This window comes from Electrona antarctica, assembly GCF_951216825.1.
Source record: "Electrona antarctica genome assembly, chromosome: 4".
NCBI classification, from domain to species: domain Eukaryota; kingdom Metazoa; phylum Chordata; class Actinopteri; order Myctophiformes; family Myctophidae; genus Electrona; species Electrona antarctica.
This window is the reverse complement of record NC_136809.1, coordinates 35,759,804-35,778,619: the sequence shown is the minus strand read 5'-3', so window position 1 is coordinate 35,778,619 and position 18,816 is coordinate 35,759,804. Positions and strand designations below refer to the sequence as shown.

Below are 18,816 nucleotides of genomic sequence, written 5' to 3'. Positions count from 1 at the left end.
GGACCCAATGCCTCCCTGCTTGGCACTCAGCATCAATGGGTTGGATTGGGGGTCAAATCAACTAATCAAATGATTCCCGATCGCGGCACGGCTGCAGCTCACCGCTCCTTGGCTCCGGCTCACCGCTCCAAGAGATGGGTCAAATGCGGAGATCAGATTTCACTGCGGTAACGTGTGTGACAAATCCTGGAAGGCTGTGCAAAGAAACAAATTATCAATTTCACTTTATGACTTGTATGGCAGTGGTATGCTCTGCTTTTCACTTTCAGACAGACCCATATTAGTATCTCACATTTATATAGCACTTTTATAAGTAGCCACAGATGCTTTATATGAGGGGCATGAGAAAACATTAAAAAAACAAAGAAAAGGCTAAGACTAAGGTATAAAATCAATAAAAACAGTGGAATGAATAAATAAAAGGGGGGGGGGGTGGAGTTAGCTGGGGAAAGCCATATTGAAGAGGTGGGTTTTGAGAGCGGTTTTGAAGGTCTGGATGGTGAGGGGCATCTCTGAGAGTATTGGGGTGCATTCCACAGGGTTGGGGAAGCAAAAGAAAAATCTCTATCGCCCCAGGTAGAGTACTTGGTCCTGGGGACCTCCCAGACCAGATAGAGTACTTGGTCCTGGGGACCTCCCAGACCAGGTAGAGTACTTGGTCCTGGGGACCTCCCAGACCAGGTAGAGTACTTGGTCCTGGGGACCTCCCAGACCTGAAGGAGCGAGAGGCCCCAGGTAGAGTACTTGGTCCTGGGGACCTCCCAGACCTGAAGGAGCGAGAGGCCCCAGGTAGAGTACTTGGTCCTGGGGACCTCCCAGACCTGAAGGAGCGAGAGGCCCCAGGTAGAGTACTTAGTCCTGAGGACCTCCCAGACCTGAAGGAGCGAGAGGCCCCAGGTAGAGTACTTGGTCCTGGGGACCTCCCAGACCTGAAGGAGCGAGAGGCCCCAGGTAGAGTACTTGGTCCTGAGGACCTCCCAGACCTGAAGGAGCGAGAGGCCCCAGGTAGAGTACTTGGTCCTGGGGACCTTCCAGACCTGAAGGAGCGAGAGGCCCCAGGTAGAGTACTTGGTCCTGGGGACCTCCCAGACCAGGTAGAGTACTTGGTCCTGGGGACCTCCCAGACCAGGTAGAGTACTTGGTCCTGGGGACCTCCCAGACCAGGTAGAGTACTTGGTCCTGGGGACCTCCCAGACCAGGTAGAGTACTTGGTCCTGGGGACCTCCCAGACCAGGTAGAGTACTTGGTCCTGGGGACCTCCCAGACCTGAAGGAGCGAGAGGGGTCATGACGTTTGAGGAGATTGAAGAGGTACGGAGAGCCAGATACATGTTCATTCCTAATAATCAAATAAACACAATAACAACATGACAATAATAACATCATAACAACATTATATAATCAGTAATTTAGCTGGATACCCCCTCAAAGGTCCCAGGACCTCACGTTGAGAACCAGGGAGGGAAGTATATATGATGCACTCATTCAGCATTATTTTCAAATGGCCTAAATGTATATAGGGCTGATAATAATCAAAATTTACAAAGTAACTGGTAACTAAAGTATTGTAGTGGAGTAATACCTACAATATCTGAGATGTAGTGGAGTATAAGTCACAGTACTGAAAATTTGAAATACTCAAAATGTTACGTAACTTCAGTAAATGTACTTAGTTACTTTCCACCACCGGGTGCATCATGACATGAATCATGAGCATGGTGTCGGGTGGTGTTTGTTTGTCTCCCCTCCAGGTGAGGGTGGTGCTGATGAAGACAGAAGGCATGTGCAGCCTCGCCTTCAACGAGCAGCACACGCAGGAGGTGGACGTGGCCGCCCGCTCTTCTTTGGTGGTGCCATACACCATCGTACCGCACGTGGTGGGGAAGCAGACTGTGGATGTGATGGTGCTGGTCAGTGGCATGATGGGAGGAGACCGCGTGAAGAAAGTCCTGCGCGTGGTGGTGAGTCACTGTCAGCCATTAAGACCTGCAGGCCCAGTCTACAAAATGTCTTCTGAATCCTAACCTTTTTTCTGAAAAACGTGTGTTGCTATGTGTCAGCAGTGCTGTCAAGAACCCTCAAAATGATATATTTGGCCACCGACCCTCCATCTCAAAATATGTTGTTCCAGGGACCCCCAGATGCAACGATTTGAATTCAAAATGTTTGCTTTAAAAATATATATAAGCTGTGCCCCCATGTTCATGATTTTTCAAAAATAGCAGATCTACAAGCTAGTACCCAGGCTTTGAGCCCTGGCTCCGAGTGCTGATATTTGTACTGCTGAGCTAATCCAGAAAGCCCATTTGGGTAGATGATAATAATGTGCTTTTGAGTTTAATCTAATATCACTTGTGAACCAGTAGCAGTCCTACCCGACATCAGGATGTAGTAGCAAGGTTCTTATAGTTAACGAAAACTAACAAAATAACATATTTGTTAACTGAACCAAATAAAAAATAAACAATAACCAACCCACTAAAACGAAGTCATAGATAAAACGCCCTTAGTTTTTGTGGTGGTGGTTCATCTAACTGAATACATTTTTAAATGCTATCTTTTATTAAGTTTACACATAAATACGTACCTTTTCAATCCTGCCAGGTACAACACTAAAACTAATAAGCATTTTCAAAAATAAAAACTAATGCTAAAATTTGCTAAAATTAGCAAATCCGCTCTGAAAACGAATTAAAAGTAACTGAATTAAAAGAAAATATTCAAATGAAATGCAAAATCCAAAACTATTATAACCTTACATTTTTAATCGAACATAATCGCCACTTAAAGGTTGGCCAATTTTTACTGTAACCAGTAGGGTTTTCCGCTCAACATACAACTTCAAGGGATAACACAGTCTTATTATATTCAGTGCACAAAAGCGTTTATTTGTTTTGGCCTCATTTCCTCAACTCAGGTGGAGGGAGTTCAAAAGACTGAAGTTCGGAGCTTCGTGTTGAACCCGTCTGCTGTAGGGCTGCTTGGTAAGCAGATTGTACTGTCGTGCTGTTCTCTTGTCAGTGCTATGGAGAAACAATGGGAGGCATATCATTACTGTTAAATGAGTGTTCATTTAACAATGAGACTCTACAAATGTAACCCAATGGTCCCATAGTTACAAACGTTACAACGTATACATGTTAAAGTTAGTATTTGACCGTGTATTGACTAAAACCCTCTATTGACTGCATGAGGCTAAATTTGCCATCATTCTTAACAGATAATTCAAAATATATTACTCCTTATTAGATATTTGATTAATACAAAGACGTCAAGTCTTTCTGGCTTAAATAACTTCCCGAGGTCAACTAACCAGAACATTTCCATTCCCACAATGCTACAATTCCATTTCATCTGTGTTTGTATGTACTGTAGGTAAGCAAGTGGTTCGTGTTGACAAGGTGAGGTTGCATTCAGTTGTGCCCAACTCTAATCCCGTGACGCACATCAGTATCAGAGGTCTGTAAACATTCCTCTCCTCTCTTCTCCTCTTATCCTTCTGAGATGTTATTTATCACTCATTGCTTCTCCTCTCCTCTCCTCTCCTCTCCTCTCCTCTCCTCTCCTCTCCTCTCCTCTCCTCTCCTCTCCTCTCCTCTCCTCTCCTCTCCTCTCCTCTCCTCTCCTCTCCTCTCCTCTCCTCTTATCCTTCTGAGATGTTATTTATCACTCATTGCTTCTCCTCTCCTCTCCTCTCCTCTCCTCTCCTCTCCTCTCCTCTCCTCTCCTCTCCTCTCCTCTCCTCTCCTCTCCTCTCCTCTTATCCTTCTGAGATGTTATTTAATATTTATCACTCATTTTTCTCCTCTCCTCCCTCTCTCTCCATCTCATCTCATCTCATCTCATCTCATCTCATCTCATCTCATCTCATCTCATCTCATCTCATCTCATCTCATCTCATCTCATCTCCCAGGCAACGTGCTGGCCGACAGCATTGACAACTCCATCAGTGAAGACTCTCTGGGCCGGTTGATCCGGATGCCCGGCGGCTGTGTGGAGCAGAACCTGGCCACCATCACCCTGCCCCTAATCGCCACCCTGTATCTGGACCGGAGGAACGACTGGGGTGCCGTTGGGGCGGAGCGCCGGGACGAGGCCCTCCGATACATCCGGAGAGGTGAGGGAGGGAATGGAATGGAGCGACTGCAGCGAGAGGGAGTGAGGAAGATGAATCAATCAATGGGTGGATCAGAGTTACTACAGGCCAAGTCTATGTGTGATATGGATTTTCTTTTTAACCACTGCAACCCTAGGATCCCTATTCTGAGGGGAACATTTGCCGAAGATAGCCAATCTACAATGCACACTAGCTAATGCACACATGTTGTGTGCTTGTAGATCGTCTATTTTCTGGGTGTTTTTGGTGTAGATGGGGGAAAAGAGCAGATCGAGTACAGAACCAACGGTCAAGTTTACTAAATATTGAGGGTTTCAGTGGTTAAATGTCTGAAGAAAAAAACATGAATTCACATAACACTGATAGTCAATGAAGCCATCTGAGATCTATGAAAAGGTTTAATATGCAACACAATTTTAGACAATATGCTGGGGATCGAGTCCTTGCTTCATCTGTCTCTCAGCTAAGGGGTCCTTCCTTGGCCTAAAAAACATTGAAGACCCCTGGTCTAGAATTGGGTTATTTTTCTTCAGACAAATATCCATGCTGTCTTTATCCCCAGGCTATGAGAAGCAACTGGTGTACCGTAAAAGTGATGGCTCTTACCCTCCGTACCAGAAGCAAGGCGCCAGTACATGGTAATGTCACGACATTACATTACATTACATTGTAGGTAATCCCGCTAATGCTCATCTTGCAGTTGCGCAGTCATGCAGACACCACCAAATGCAAAAGGATCGTGGAGTTGGAGCTCTGATTCTACTACTACTGTATAAGTGGTGTTTGAGTGGTTGGTGCGCTTTGCATATCATGTCCAGATGCACAGAGTTGGCGCCTCCCATCAATGTTTTGCCACCTGTTACAACAGGAACGTTACACTGAAGAGTGGCGCTCCTCTCCAAAGGTTGATTTTTTAAAACTTGTGCCGCCCAGGGCGCGCCACCAAATGAAGCTAGACACCGAAAGCGCTGAAACACAAGGTGCGGCGCTGGGAAGAGGAGTTCTACTAATTAGTAGGCCTACCTCTACATCATAGAAGTGCATGGCAGAAAGGTGCTGGGAGGTCAAAAACATTTTCTGTGGACACTGACTGGTTCATGGCCCCTTAGAGGTTATTTTAGGTGAAATGCAGTAGAAATGTTTGAATGATTAAATGCAATAACCCTGTGGTGTCCCTATTCCTCGAAAACCTTTGAAAAATGTCAAACGTTTTAGAATTCTTAGAATTGTGTTGATTTTGTTTACATTCTTCAAAAATAGCAGATCTACAAGCTTCGAACACTTCACGCTGCAATGTGTTGTGAGTCTACAGTTGGGCTATATCCGCTATTTCTCGTACAATGAAGTATAGGTCTTATATATTAACATACAATGGTAGAAAAAGCTTATTTTAAAAGGAAACTTCAACTTCATGTACTATACACAAAACATACATCTTTCTTACATACCAGATTGATAGTGCTACTTTTAAAATCGGTATCCCTGTTGGTATCTCTTTTTTCACTCAAAACATGCAACATCTTTACATACCAGATTGATAGAGCTACTTTTTAAATCTGTTGTATCCCTCTTGATATCTCTTTATGTGATACTGAGACTTTTGTAAAAATGTTTTTGTTGTTGTTAGTATTTCTTTGTGATGACTAATGGGGATCCGTATAAATTAGCAAATAACCAATTATGGATGGTATGAACTGAATACTGTAAGTGAATCATGGATGGAATAAAAGCATTATTCCTTCCAACGGTTTCAGGATCACTGCCTACGTGGTGAAGGTGTTCTCCATGGCTTATTCCATCATTGGTGTTGACGAACAGCAGGTGTGCGACACTCTGCTCTACCTGCTCAAACACAAACAGCAGCCTGGGGGGAGCTTCAAGGAGGACAACCCAGTCTACAGCACCACCATGATCGTGAGAGACGCCTGACGCGCACGCACGCACACACACACACACACACACACACACACACACACACACACACACACACACACACACACACACACACACACACACACACACGAGCACCCTGACTCTGTTTGACATGAATGGAACAGATCCTTCATTAGTATCATCGGTAACACCTGTGAAGGAAGTAGGGAAGGGGCCCAGGCTCTTTCCAAAATGGCGTGTATGCATAGAGCCCATTGTGAAAACCTGTCTGTCCGGTGTGTGTTTCCAGGGCGGTCTTCGAGGCACAGAGGCAGAGACCACTCTTGCGGCCTTCGTCCTCATAGCGCTGGCAGAGGCCAAGGAGGCCGGCATCCAGTGCAGCGGAGACCCTGGTGTAAACTTGGAGGTACTGAAGACTGATGATGTGGCTGACACTGTTGGTCATGTGAAACACACAGATTCATGTATGAATGCATTTATGTATACTGTATGTATTGTGACTTTATATATTGTCAATTACTTGGGAGAGGTGGTGGAGTAGAGTAGCTGCTTTAGTGGACAGTTTGGGGGTCCAATGGAGTTAATAGGTTGAGTTAGGTGGTTTCCAGCGACGAAATATGTATACCGGTATATTATGCATATATGTGGAAGGATGGCTATCGATTCATATATGGAAAGCTTGAATCATGGTTTGTCACAAACAACTCTACAAAGCAACCATGTCTTGTCTGTAAAAACCTATACCAATATGCTATTCTGTAATTATGATGATGATGATTCTATAATGCTCCACCTAGGAATCCACCCTAAAGACAGTCAAGTACCTGAAGAGAAAACTCCCCTCACTGACAAGACCTTACAGTGTGGCCATCGCATCCTACGCCCTGTCTATGGTTGGAGAGCTAGACTTTGTGCTCCTGAGATCCGCATCTCCTGGTATGCACACGCACGCACGCACGCACGCACGCACGCACGCACGCACGCACGCACGCACGCACGCACGCACGCATGCACATGCACACAGTGGTGGAAAAATTACTATACATATATTTTACTTAATAAGTGAAAGTAATAAAGTATCAATACTGCAATGTAGAAATAGTCTGTTGTGCTGCGTTCACACGGGCAGATGCAAAAGATACAAAGCTACACAGCATATTTGTAGCCATTGCAGTTTTTGGAGCAGCTACTAACGTTGGATGTATCTTAGTATCTTCATGTCGCTGGCCTCCATTAAAAATGAATCAATCAACTTTATTTGTTCAGACTCAGGGTCCAAAAAACAGACTACATACAGAAGAAACACCCCTAACCCATAAAAACATCAGTTTTACAATAAACAGTTACCGTTACCTAGTAGTACTGAAGCTGGGGTTACAACACAGCAGCATAATACAGTTTAGAGACTCATTGAGCCGACACAAATTCGTACATCAAGTTTCTCAGTAAGGCATGAAAAGTGTATACTCCCACACTACAGAATAAAGTGTATACTCCCACACTACAGAATAAAGTGTATACTCCCACACTACAGAATAAAGTGTATACTCCCACACTACAGAATAAAGTGTATACTCCCACACTACAGAATAAAGTGTATACTCCCACACTACAGAATAAAGTGTATACTCCCACACTACAGAATAAAGTGTATACTCCCACACTACAGAATAAAGTGTATACTCCCACACTACAGAATAAAGTGTATACTCCCACACTACAGAATAAAGTGTATACTCCCACACTACAGAATAACTCACTTGCATTCCTCCACCTTGGTTCTTTCAACAATATACAGTACGCATACAATCATTATAAGCAACCTGCAGTTCATACATGCTTGCTTTCTTGAACTTACTGTAAGTTGCAGTATGCTCTGAAGAGATTTACTTTTACCTCAAGTGTACATGAGTGAAATGTCCTCCCCAGCATGTTTGCTTGAGCATTATAGTAGGCACTGCCTATATATACAGATCCTTATCATCAGACAGTTGGTCAGTTATCACAGGGGTTCTCAACGTTTTTGGCCGGGGACCCCCGGAAATGCTTTGGCAACGTCTCAGGACCCCCGCCCCGCCCCCTCCCGACCCCCAATATAAATTGACTGCTACAATAACCTTAAACCATTTTGGGCGGGAACCCCTTTTGGTGTTTTAAGCATTGTTATAATTTAGCTATTGAAAAATAGCAGATCTACAAGCTCGTAGCGCGCCACCGAGTGGCGCGCTACGAGCTTGTAGGTCTGCTATTTTTGAAAAATCGTGATTTTTTTTTTTTTTAAACAAAATCTTTTTTTTTTTTTTTTGGAAAATAATTTGGGGACCCCCTAAAATAATTTGGCGACCCCCCGAGGGGTCGCGACCCACGGGTTGAGAACCCCTGAGTTATCAGATACTTAGCTTTACTGCAGATATAGATCACACTTGATCAGATCAATACAAGGAAAGAAAGGAGAGGTCTTTATCCCCTCTCGTCCTGCAGATCATTATTACGCTCTTTTTGGCATTTGATATCAAACGCTACCCCTAATTCAGAGCATACATTTAGCAGCTGTTGAAAGCCAGCACTACTGGGAGAAAGTATTGCAAAATCATCAGCGTACATTAGATGGTTTAACAGGGAGTTTCCAATCTTACAACCTGTGTAGTTACTGTATTTAGCTGAACAGAGAGGTCATTCATATAAAGATTAAATGGGGCTGGGGAGAGTAATCCCCCTTACCAGACCCCATTACCTACAGTAAAAGGAGCCGAAACCCCACTTCCCCATCTAACCTGCATGCTCTGGTTAGCATACCAGTATGCCAGGATGCTGTCAGGCACCCCCCTTTCTCTCAGTTTTAAGAACAGCTTCCGATGACAAACCCTGTCAAAAGCATATTTATCAACCACTTCTTTTAGAGCATAGATGCAGAGGTCAGTCAGTACCACCATGTTTATAGCCTTAAACCCAAACTGATTGTCTGTGGTATTAAAAAATAACTTAATCTATCTAATACAATCCTTTCAAGGACCTTGGAAAATACGCTGGCTAGAACAATAGGTCTGTAATTATCCAAGCTCCCCACTTTTCCTGCCTTGTCCTTGATAACCAGAGTGACAGACAACATAGAGTGTGGCAGTGAACCATGTGTCATGAGACCAGTGAAACATATGGCAAGTATACAGAACCGCAACCTTGTTTGAGATGCTCTGCAGTTATTTGATCTGAGCCGCTAGCTTTGTTGTCAGATAGCTGTGCTATAGCTTAGAGAACCTCATTGGCTATTTGGCTGTGCAGCATCACTACTATGCATAATTCCCACTGCATAGGGGGGTCACTCTTAACACAATTAAATATAGCAGAGTACTGCTGCCTCCACAGCTCTGCTATATTATCCACACCAAACGGACACGGACACCCACATCTTACCGCCTTGCTCCTGTCTCCCTCTCTGTGCTCCAGACCACAGCCACTGGCCTGACAGTGAGAGCCGCTGGTTCACGCTGGAGGCCACAGGATATGCCCTGCTGGCTCTGGTCAAGAGCGGCCATATGGAAGAGGCAGAGGCAGCCTTCAACTGGCTCAACGAGAACCGTGGCCTTGGAGGAAGCTACGGTCCCACACAGGTACGTCACCGCACACTAGAATGGAGAGAACAGGTAAGTCACCGCACACTAGAATGGAGAGAACAGGTACGTCACCGCACACTAGAATGGAGAGAACAGGTAAGTCACCGCACACTAGAATGGAGAGAACAGGTAAGTCACTGCACACTAGAATGGAGAGAACAGGTAAGTCACCGCACACTAGAATGGAGAGAACAGGTAAGTCACTGCACACTAGAATGGAGAGAACAGGTAAGTCACCGCACACTAGAATGGAGAGAACAGGTAAGTCACCGCACACTAGAATGGAGAGAACAGGTAAGTCACCGCACACTAGAATGGAGAGAACAGGTAAGTCACCGCACACTAGAATAGAGAGAACAGGTAAGTCACCGCACAATAGAATGGAGAGAACAGGTAAGTCACCGCACACTAGAATGGAGAGAACAGGTAAGTCACCGCACACTAGAATGGAGAGAACAGGTAAGTCACCACACACTAGAATGGAGAGAACAGGTAAGTCACCGCACACTAGAATGGAGAGAACAGGTAAGTCACCACACACTAGAATGGAGAGAACAGGTAAGTCACCGCACACTAGAATGGAGAGAACAAGAGAACAGGTCGAATTTCCGACTTGAGACTTTTAGTAAGTAAGTTAAGTTTAGTGAGTAAGTAAAGTTTATTTGTAGAGCACCTTGCGCAGACAATCACAGTCACAAAGTGCCTTAACAACAATAAAAGTAAAACAAGTCAATAACAAAATAAGACAAAAATAAAACAATCAACATTTAACCAAGCCGGTGAAATTGAGCAAAGGAATAACAGGACTATATTACAAGTTACAACACAAAATCTGTAGTTAAGAATGAAAATGCCTGCATGAAAAGGTGAGTTTTTAATGCTGCATTCACATGGGATCAGGCAAGCGGTAGAGTGGATGGGAGCAGGACGGTAAACAGAACAGGACGGCCCGGCAGCCAGAACCGGCGTGGTTAACGGCAGACGGCATACGGCATCAAAGTTACAATATTTAATCTTTTTACCGTTCTGTGCCGCCCAGCAGGTTTTGCCATTTGCCGTCTACCGCTTGCCTGATTCCACTCTCACCCTCTCAACCGTGGCTGAGAGTGGAAAGGGAACCACAGCAACACCAGTAGGATGTTGGCATGCACATGGGATAGATTCTATATAAAAACAACACTCATAGATATGACACCCACACACATCACGCACACTTTGTTTTATCCCTATATCTGTACTCTCCCATGCTGATGTGTAGTACAGTATGTGACATGCCTATTTATGTCTCTCTGCCTGTACGTCGTCCTCCCTCCCCCTGTCCCCTCAGTCCACCATGGTGGTGCTCCAGGCGCTTTCAGAGTACATGGCCAACAAGGCGTCTCAGGAAATCAGCCTGTCGGTGGACGTCAGGGTCCCTGGACGCACGGAGGTGACCTATGCCTTCGATCCACATACGTTGTATGTGGCACGTTCCTCCAGGGTACTGGTATTCCCATAAAATAATATATGTTCCAATGAATCACACTTAAATAGTGCTTGTATTTGGAGCGACTTACGATGGATGAACAGGGGCAAGGATTCTGACAGTGGTTGATTGATATGTCTGAACAACATTTCCTTCATCTGATTTTTTGTTTGTTTCTATTGGAAGAACAACAGTGCTTTAATCTATGTTCTCCTCTTGTCCTTGTTCTTACTAGGTGCCTCTTGGCGAAAACCTTGAGATAGAGGCTCGAGGAAATGGACAGGGAATACTTGAGGTATGAGCTTTTCTTTAATTCCAGGTTTAGCATAGATTGTGATTATATTCATTGTATTATATAGTCACCACTGCTGTCACTAGAAAAAGTAAATTCCAACTCCATCTATTGAACTGCAGAATCACTTCAGTGATTCTGTGCATCTACATCTTGTTCATGATGATTATACTGATCACGTTTTCTTGGTTATCTTTCCTGACAACATGGTAACAGGTAGTGACCTACTACAACCAGGTGCACGATGTGGACGAGAATAGCGCCTGTGCAAACTTTGAACTGAGTGTTGCCATTGAAGAATCCAGTCGTAAGAAACCTTTAAAGCTGCAATCCTCAACTTATGTTAGAGAATAAAACTTTATTTTGACCAATTTGTATGGTAGAGTATGTTAATTCAATATTATATAACTAATACAACGGTGGGTGGTTGTAGTTGGCCTACCTGCTCTGCTTTGAGAAATGTATAATTATCTGTATTAGCTTTTTAGCAAATGCCGGCGTTTGCGGGGGGACCCGGTGTTTGAATCTCGGGTAGGACGAAAAGTTTATGTATTGCAGCTTTAAACACTGAACAATATAAAATGTACACAGGAATGTGCACTCAAGTTGCCAGAATAATTAAGTTTCCTTACCTTGGACGATGAAGCAATGTTTCGCTGTTTTTATCCCATCTTTATAGAGAGACGTCCTGCAGATGTCGTGAAATCGTACGAGATCACCATCCGTGTGAGGTGAATAGTTCTGTGTGTTTTGTTTTGTACACGCCATCTTATAAAAAGGAAGAAACATACATTAATGCATATGTTTCTTTCTGTACATACAGTCATACAGTTAACACCACATCTACTGTTTTCTACTGTTGGCAATAGATAAGTTGAATTGGAATAGTTTCAAGTTTAGTTGCTCAGTGGAACTTGCAATCCGCTTTAAAGGGGAACTTTACCCAAATTGAACATGAATCCTATTCTGTTGTGAAGAGGACATGTGAAAATCGGACATGAACATTTCCCAGTGCATTCTGTATATTTAGAGCTCGCTCTGGACAATTGCAGCCAGCAAGTCCAAGCTCTCTACTCACAAAACAAGTTGTTTTGTCATATTTTCACTTGTTCTCCTCACGATAAAATGTTTTCGTTTTTAATACCTGCTGAAGTTCCTTTTGACAGTGTATTTATTCCTCTGCCACAGAGCGTTAGCGCCAAGAGATGTCAGAATGGTGGTCCTGGATATCAGTCTTCCTACTGGATTCACTCCAGAGAATTCTGACCTGGAGATGGTAAAAAAGAACACACTACTACTGCCTCTTATGTCTGTAATGGTAGACACTAGGGGCAGTATTATGCGTGTCTTAAGTACCAGGTCTTATTACTTAACTTAAGACCTGGAGGCCATGATCAATGCCATTTGGCTATTCTGAGTGGCCAAACAGCATTGACCACGCCTCCAGGTCTTAAGTTAAGTCATAAGACCTGGTACTTAAGACACGCATAATACTGCCCTAGGTGGCTTATGGTGTACACATTATATGACTGTGTGTGTGCGTGTGCGTGTGCGTGTGCGTGTGTGTGTGTGTGTGCGTGTGCGTGTGCGTGTGCGTGTGCGTGTGCGTGCGCGTGCGTGTGCAGATGACCAACTCAGTGGATCGCTACATCAGTAACTTCCAGGTTGTGGACAACCTGAGTGACAGAGGCTCCCTCATCATTCATCTCTTCAAGGTAATAAAGGAAATGGCAGATCTACAGTACAAGCTCACAACACTTCACATTGCAACATGTTATGAGCTTGTATATCTGCCACACAAAATGATGACACATAATCTTAACTCTATCACCGCGCTATGACCACTCTGTTGCATTATCCCCAAAAAAATATTCAACAACCATGGAGGGTCGCACTCGGAAATAAAAGACCATATTGTTTTTATTTGATATACTGTATGCATCATATTGACAAATGTGGCATATGCAGCCTGCACAAATGAAGGCTGGATAGCCAACATCCCAATATGGAACATTATGACTCTATAATCAAACAGGGCTTACATTAACATTTGGGTGTGCGAATGTTAATTAAATGCACATTTATTAGGTTACCTTGTTGATCCCAGAGGGCAAATGTAGTATAATGTAGTTTGCCCACCCTCCCCATAGTCTGGAGTTAGAGAGAGTATATTTCCAAAATGGATATTGTCTCAGTAACAATTTCTCCACGTACTTTGCATGCTACTTGTTCCATAACCTACTCTCAGGTGTCCTACTTGTGCAAGGTTCAAGGTTGTACTTTATTGTTACATCTTGTGTATAGGTACAGGTACATAAGAGTAAAACTTATTTTTGTCTATTCTGACAATGCAGCAGCATAGATAACATCAAACAGCAACCATAGCAACAAAAAAAGGATAGTATAAAGAGACTGCAAAAAAGAAGATAAAAAAACAGAGTAAAAAGAGTATCATAATGCACGTACATGCATGTACATGTGCATGTTTTCCCTGTAGGAACAAACGAGACACGGCCAAAGCATTTCTGGGGGTCCCCGGCCAAAAACGTTGAGAACCCCTGACCTACAGTACTGTACTCTCTCAGGTGTCTCACAGGGAGCCAGAGATCCTGACCTTTAGGCTGCAGCAGAACTTCAAGGTCGGCCTCCTCCAGCCCTCCTCAGTCACCGTCTATGAGTATTATAATCCGGGTGAGTTCCGTTCAAAAAGCAACACACACTGTAACGGTACCCAGCCCTTTTCCATTTAAACCCAAGGCTCAGGGCAGATTGTTTATTAACCACTTGTCTTGAACCTTAACATCCCTATTCTGGGGGAACATGAACAGAAAATAACGAAGCTTGTAAAACATTCAAATGAAACTCCTTTAAATTGACAAAACTATAAACGAGTCTGTTAGTACCCCAAAAGGGAGCATGCTCCATATATTTGTATTGATTTTATAATTTAGTGTGGTGTGTGTGTTAGGAGCATCAAAAACTACCTATCTTGGCAGCTCATCACGTCAAACTGTATTATGGTTACATTTACACTTATTACTAATTGTTTGACATTATCCAGAGAGAGAAACAATGAGTACAATATTCATACATAGCGTACATAGAGTGCTCCAGACTTCCCTCTCCAGAGCAACATTAGTGACTGCCTCCTGGGGGATCCCGAGACGTTCCAAGGCCAGTGAGTCGATGTGTTTCCTCCAACTGCGCCTTGGTCTGCCCCGGGGTCTCCTCCCAGTGGGACGTGCGTCGAGGAGGAATGTTTTACAAATGTAAAGTCACTTTTAAAACATGGCGTGGTCCCTTGAATATTCATGTGTAATAACAAGGAGATGAAGACAAGATGAGGTAGAAACTTGGGTGTTTGTAGTTTTGTTTGCTTGTCTTTTTGGAACAGCTACAACTACATTGAGAAGCTGCCATTGTGTCTTGAGGTTTTGGTGTGACCTGGGTGAGGGTCATTCTGAATGCTTAACCCATTCAGACCTGGAACTGTGGAAGTCATCTATGTCACCTTAGCTTTTAACCACTTTATTTTAAACTTTAGCTGTTGAAAAAATAGCAGGTCTACCAAATAGGCTACAGATAATTCTGAGAGTCCTTAACATGAAAAGGTTTGAGCACCACATGATAGAAGATATTTGTAGAATCTGGTCTCAGATCTCAATGTTGCCCCACTGTCCTGCTGTCTTCAACAGACCACCGCTGCAGTCGCGTGTACAACCCCAGAGAGGACCGGGACGAGCTCTCTCAGATCTGCAGGAACAACGTCTGCCGCTGCACACAGGGTTTGGCTTAAGGCTTTGATTCAGTCTCATTTATCGCAGTGGTTTGATTAAGAAACAAATTGGAACCCCAATCTAATTTATATTGTAATAGTCCTCAGTGTTACTTTAATTCTGAGTGTGTACAAATGGAATCTGTAAGGGTCCATTTGATTCCATTTTATTTTGTACACACTCAGAGTTACAGACCTCCATCTTCTCAAGGACCCCATTTGGAAAATCAACGATTTATTGCACAACTTTAGTTGTCAATAAACATTTCATTTTGCATGTGTGCATGTTGCTTGTTTGTCTGAGCATTTTGTTCTTGTGTATCTTAGGTGACTGCTGTGTCCCCAACAGCAAACCCTTCACTTCTGAAACCATACAAGCATTCGCCTGCAAGACCTTACACCATGGTACGTTGGCACACACACACAAACACACACACACACACACACACACACACACACACACACACACACACACACACACACACACACACACACACACACACACACACACACACACACACACACACACACACACACACGCTGTCATAGAGTTTCTTGACTAGTACTGTCTTTAATATCTGGTAATCTTCTATAGTCTATCAGGTCAAAGTGCTGAGCGTCAACCAGAGTTACTACGACAAATATGAAATGGAGATCACTTGGTTGATCAAGTTGGGTAAGTCTGCTACACACACACACACACACACACACACACACACCCTCTGTCAGGTTTACCTAACGTAAGACCGTGATTGCAGTTACTAAAGATATTTTTGGAATAATCCCTCAGGTCTTCCCCATATCATGTCCTCATTAAGCAACGGTTGAAGACCCCTGTGCTTTATTTTTGTACTCATTTCACATTCTGTCTGCTTCCTATCTGCTCTCTCCATCCCTAGTCATTCTGTCTGCTTCCTATCTGCTCTCTCCATCCCTAGTCATTCTGTCTGCTTCCTATCTGCTCTCTCCATCCCTAGTCATTCTGTCTGCTTCCTATCTGCTCTCTCCATCCCTAGTCATTCTGTCTGCTTCCTATCTGCTCTCTCCATCCCTAGTCATTCTGTCTGCTTCCTATCTGCTCTCTCCATCCCTAGTCATTCTGTCTGCTTCCTATCTGCTCTCTCCATCCCTAGTCATTCTGTCTGCTTCCTATCTGCTCTCTCCATCCCTAGTCATTCTGTCTGCTTCCTATCTGCTCTCTCCATCCCTAGTCATTCTGTTTGCTTCCTATCTGCTCTCTCCATCCCTAGTCATTCTGTCTGCTTCCTATCTGCTCTCTCCATCCCGAGTCATTCTGTCTGCTTCCTATCTGCTCTCTCCATCCCTAGTCATTCTGTCTGCTTCCTATCTGCTCTCTCCATCCCTAGTCATTCTGTCTGCTTCCTATCTGCTCTCTCCATCCCTAGTCATTCTGTCTGCTTCCTATCTGCTCTCTCCATCCCTAGTCATTCTGTCTGCTTCCTATCTGCTCTCTCCATCCCTAGTCTCGTGTAGCCAGACAACTATCACACAATCGCCGAATGCTATATAGAGTCTGGAACCAGTTCCCAAGAGCCAAGTAACGGAAGCTGTCTCTGCTGCTCAGACCGGAAAAAGATATTCGACCAATCACGACGCGGTGCTCACAGAACTGTAGTGCCATTGGAAACACAACCGTGACGGGAGCATATATAGAGTCATACGAGCGGGAGATTCATTTCATGTTCATTTGTTCATTTGTGCGCGGATAGTTTAGCACAGAAAACTATCATCCAATTAACACTGACAAAACGAGTGAAAGAAGAAATAATGCAGAAAACGAACTAGCCATCTTAGCTTCAACAATCGACATGCTGTTTTGCTTTGAGTAGGACTTGTTTTGCCGCTGCACCAAGTGAGGGGATGCGTCACAAACGCTTAATCGCTTACTCATGGAAAGCGCTTCCGTTCTCCAGGCTGTATGACATTTGAAAATTGCAAGAGGCAACAGTCTGGCCTCGTGAGACTACTCTCTCCCTAACCTCCTTCCAGGTGAGGAGGCCGGGGTGGAGGCGGGCCAGAAAAGAGTCTTCATGTCTAACGGAGCCTGCAGGGAAGGCCTGGGCCTACAGGAGGGCTCCCAATATCTCATCATAGGCCCCAAGGATGACTTGTGGAACATAGACAGGCAAGACAGCAGGTGAGAAGGATGTTGAACCTGATTTACTTTGGAGGAAACGTTGCTTGACAGAAATTGTTTATTTCTCAGTGATAAATTATGTTAAAATAAATGATTATTACACACACACACACACACACACACACACACACACACACACACACACACACACACACACACACACACACACACACACACACACACACAGGGTGGCAGTGGCTCAGGGGTCACTTGGCAAACGGAAGGCTCCCAGTTCGATCCTGGGCTCCCCCAGAGAGCGAAATGTCCTTGAGCAAGATGCTCCTAATTGCTCCCGATGAGAAGGTAGGGGCCTTCCATGGTTTCCTCCGCCATTGGTGTATGAATGTGTGTGAATGGTTGAATGTAATGCACAATCTATGTAAAGCGCCTTGGATAAAGGTGCTATGTAAATGCACCATTCATTTACCATTTACACACGCACACATGAACGAACTCATGCATGTTGCACACACACACACGCGCACACGCACACTTACTCCCGCTTTCACTCTGTCAGGTTGAATTACATGCTGGGGAAGAACACCTGGGTTGAACGCTGGCCTTTATCGGCGGAGTGCTCCAGCGATCACAGCCTCCAGGCCAAATGCACCACCCTGCAAGAGGCTGCAGAGGCGCTGTCAACCACTGGCTGCGGGACATAGACATGTCTGCACTCACTAGACATCAGTCACTCACTGTGTGTGTATGTGGATCATATTGTCCTAGCTCTCTTTCTAAACATCAGTCTATCTATGTGGATCATATTGTCCTAGCTCTCTTTCTAAACATCAGTCTATCTATGTGGATCATATTGTCCTAGCTCTCTTTCTAAACATCAGTCTATCTGTGGATCATATTGTCCTATAGTTCTCTTTCTAAACATCTGTCTATGTGGGCCTAATTCATATTCATATTCCATATGGTGTCTTGAAAAGCGTAAGTTTTTGATCACACACTGAACTATTAAGCTGTTCATGTTTGTTATTTTGCCCTAATGACCAATATACTATAAGGAGTTCACGTGTGTGGTGTCATAAAGATGAGCCTTTGTTTAAATGATCAGGGTTGGTAGTTTAATATTAATTAGAATAACCACTATCGCATTCAGTTACAAATCATTCAAGTTTCATCATAGGATAAATCTCAGGGGATGGCAATGAAGGACATTGTGAAATCCATGATCTCGACTGCGGTCGAAAAATGATGATGAAATCTCAGGGTATGGTCAACCAATAAGAATGACAATAAAATATGTAATACAACTTTATTCATGCAGTTCCATTTGTATAACATTTGTATAATGATATGCAATTAATTAATTCTTGCATTTGGCCCTTTCTTTGGCTTGAGACTAAAAAGGCAACTGTTCAAAGTTGCATTGTAGTTGCTAATCTATGCTTTTTTTCCCTTCAGCAAATCCATTAGTCACACCAACATTGTTCTTGTGAAGTAGTTTTGTTCTTATTGGTGAAGTTTATAAGAACGCATATGTCGTCTAGAGACAAG

At 43.8% G+C, this 18,816-nt stretch overlaps 1 protein-coding gene across 1 annotated transcript in view; it reads left to right on the top strand.

The window, feature by feature from the left end:
- Positions 1-18,553, top strand: part of LOC306921291 (venom factor-like) — a gene marked incomplete at its 5' end in the record, with an annotated part of 44,400 nt that extends 25,847 nt beyond the window's left edge. Inside the window, 21 exons of the mRNA XM_079498400.1 lie at positions 1,751-1,960; positions 2,917-2,983; positions 3,375-3,458; positions 3,913-4,116; positions 4,679-4,754; positions 5,871-6,030; positions 6,299-6,415; positions 6,807-6,945; positions 9,454-9,617; positions 10,948-11,100; positions 11,321-11,380; positions 11,594-11,684; positions 12,057-12,108; positions 12,566-12,653; positions 13,003-13,092; positions 13,963-14,068; positions 15,073-15,162; positions 15,480-15,557; positions 15,748-15,828; positions 17,163-17,310; positions 17,828-18,553. Of these exons, the coding sequence (XP_079354526.1) occupies positions 1,751-1,960; positions 2,917-2,983; positions 3,375-3,458; positions 3,913-4,116; positions 4,679-4,754; positions 5,871-6,030; positions 6,299-6,415; positions 6,807-6,945; positions 9,454-9,617; positions 10,948-11,100; positions 11,321-11,380; positions 11,594-11,684; positions 12,057-12,108; positions 12,566-12,653; positions 13,003-13,092; positions 13,963-14,068; positions 15,073-15,162; positions 15,480-15,557; positions 15,748-15,828; positions 17,163-17,310; positions 17,828-17,972 (2,403 nt within the window). The 3' untranslated portion in view covers positions 17,973-18,553. The remainder of the gene's footprint in view (positions 1-1,750; positions 1,961-2,916; positions 2,984-3,374; positions 3,459-3,912; positions 4,117-4,678; positions 4,755-5,870; positions 6,031-6,298; positions 6,416-6,806; positions 6,946-9,453; positions 9,618-10,947; positions 11,101-11,320; positions 11,381-11,593; positions 11,685-12,056; positions 12,109-12,565; positions 12,654-13,002; positions 13,093-13,962; positions 14,069-15,072; positions 15,163-15,479; positions 15,558-15,747; positions 15,829-17,162; positions 17,311-17,827) is intronic.
- Between the last annotated feature and the right edge of the window lie 263 nt (positions 18,554-18,816).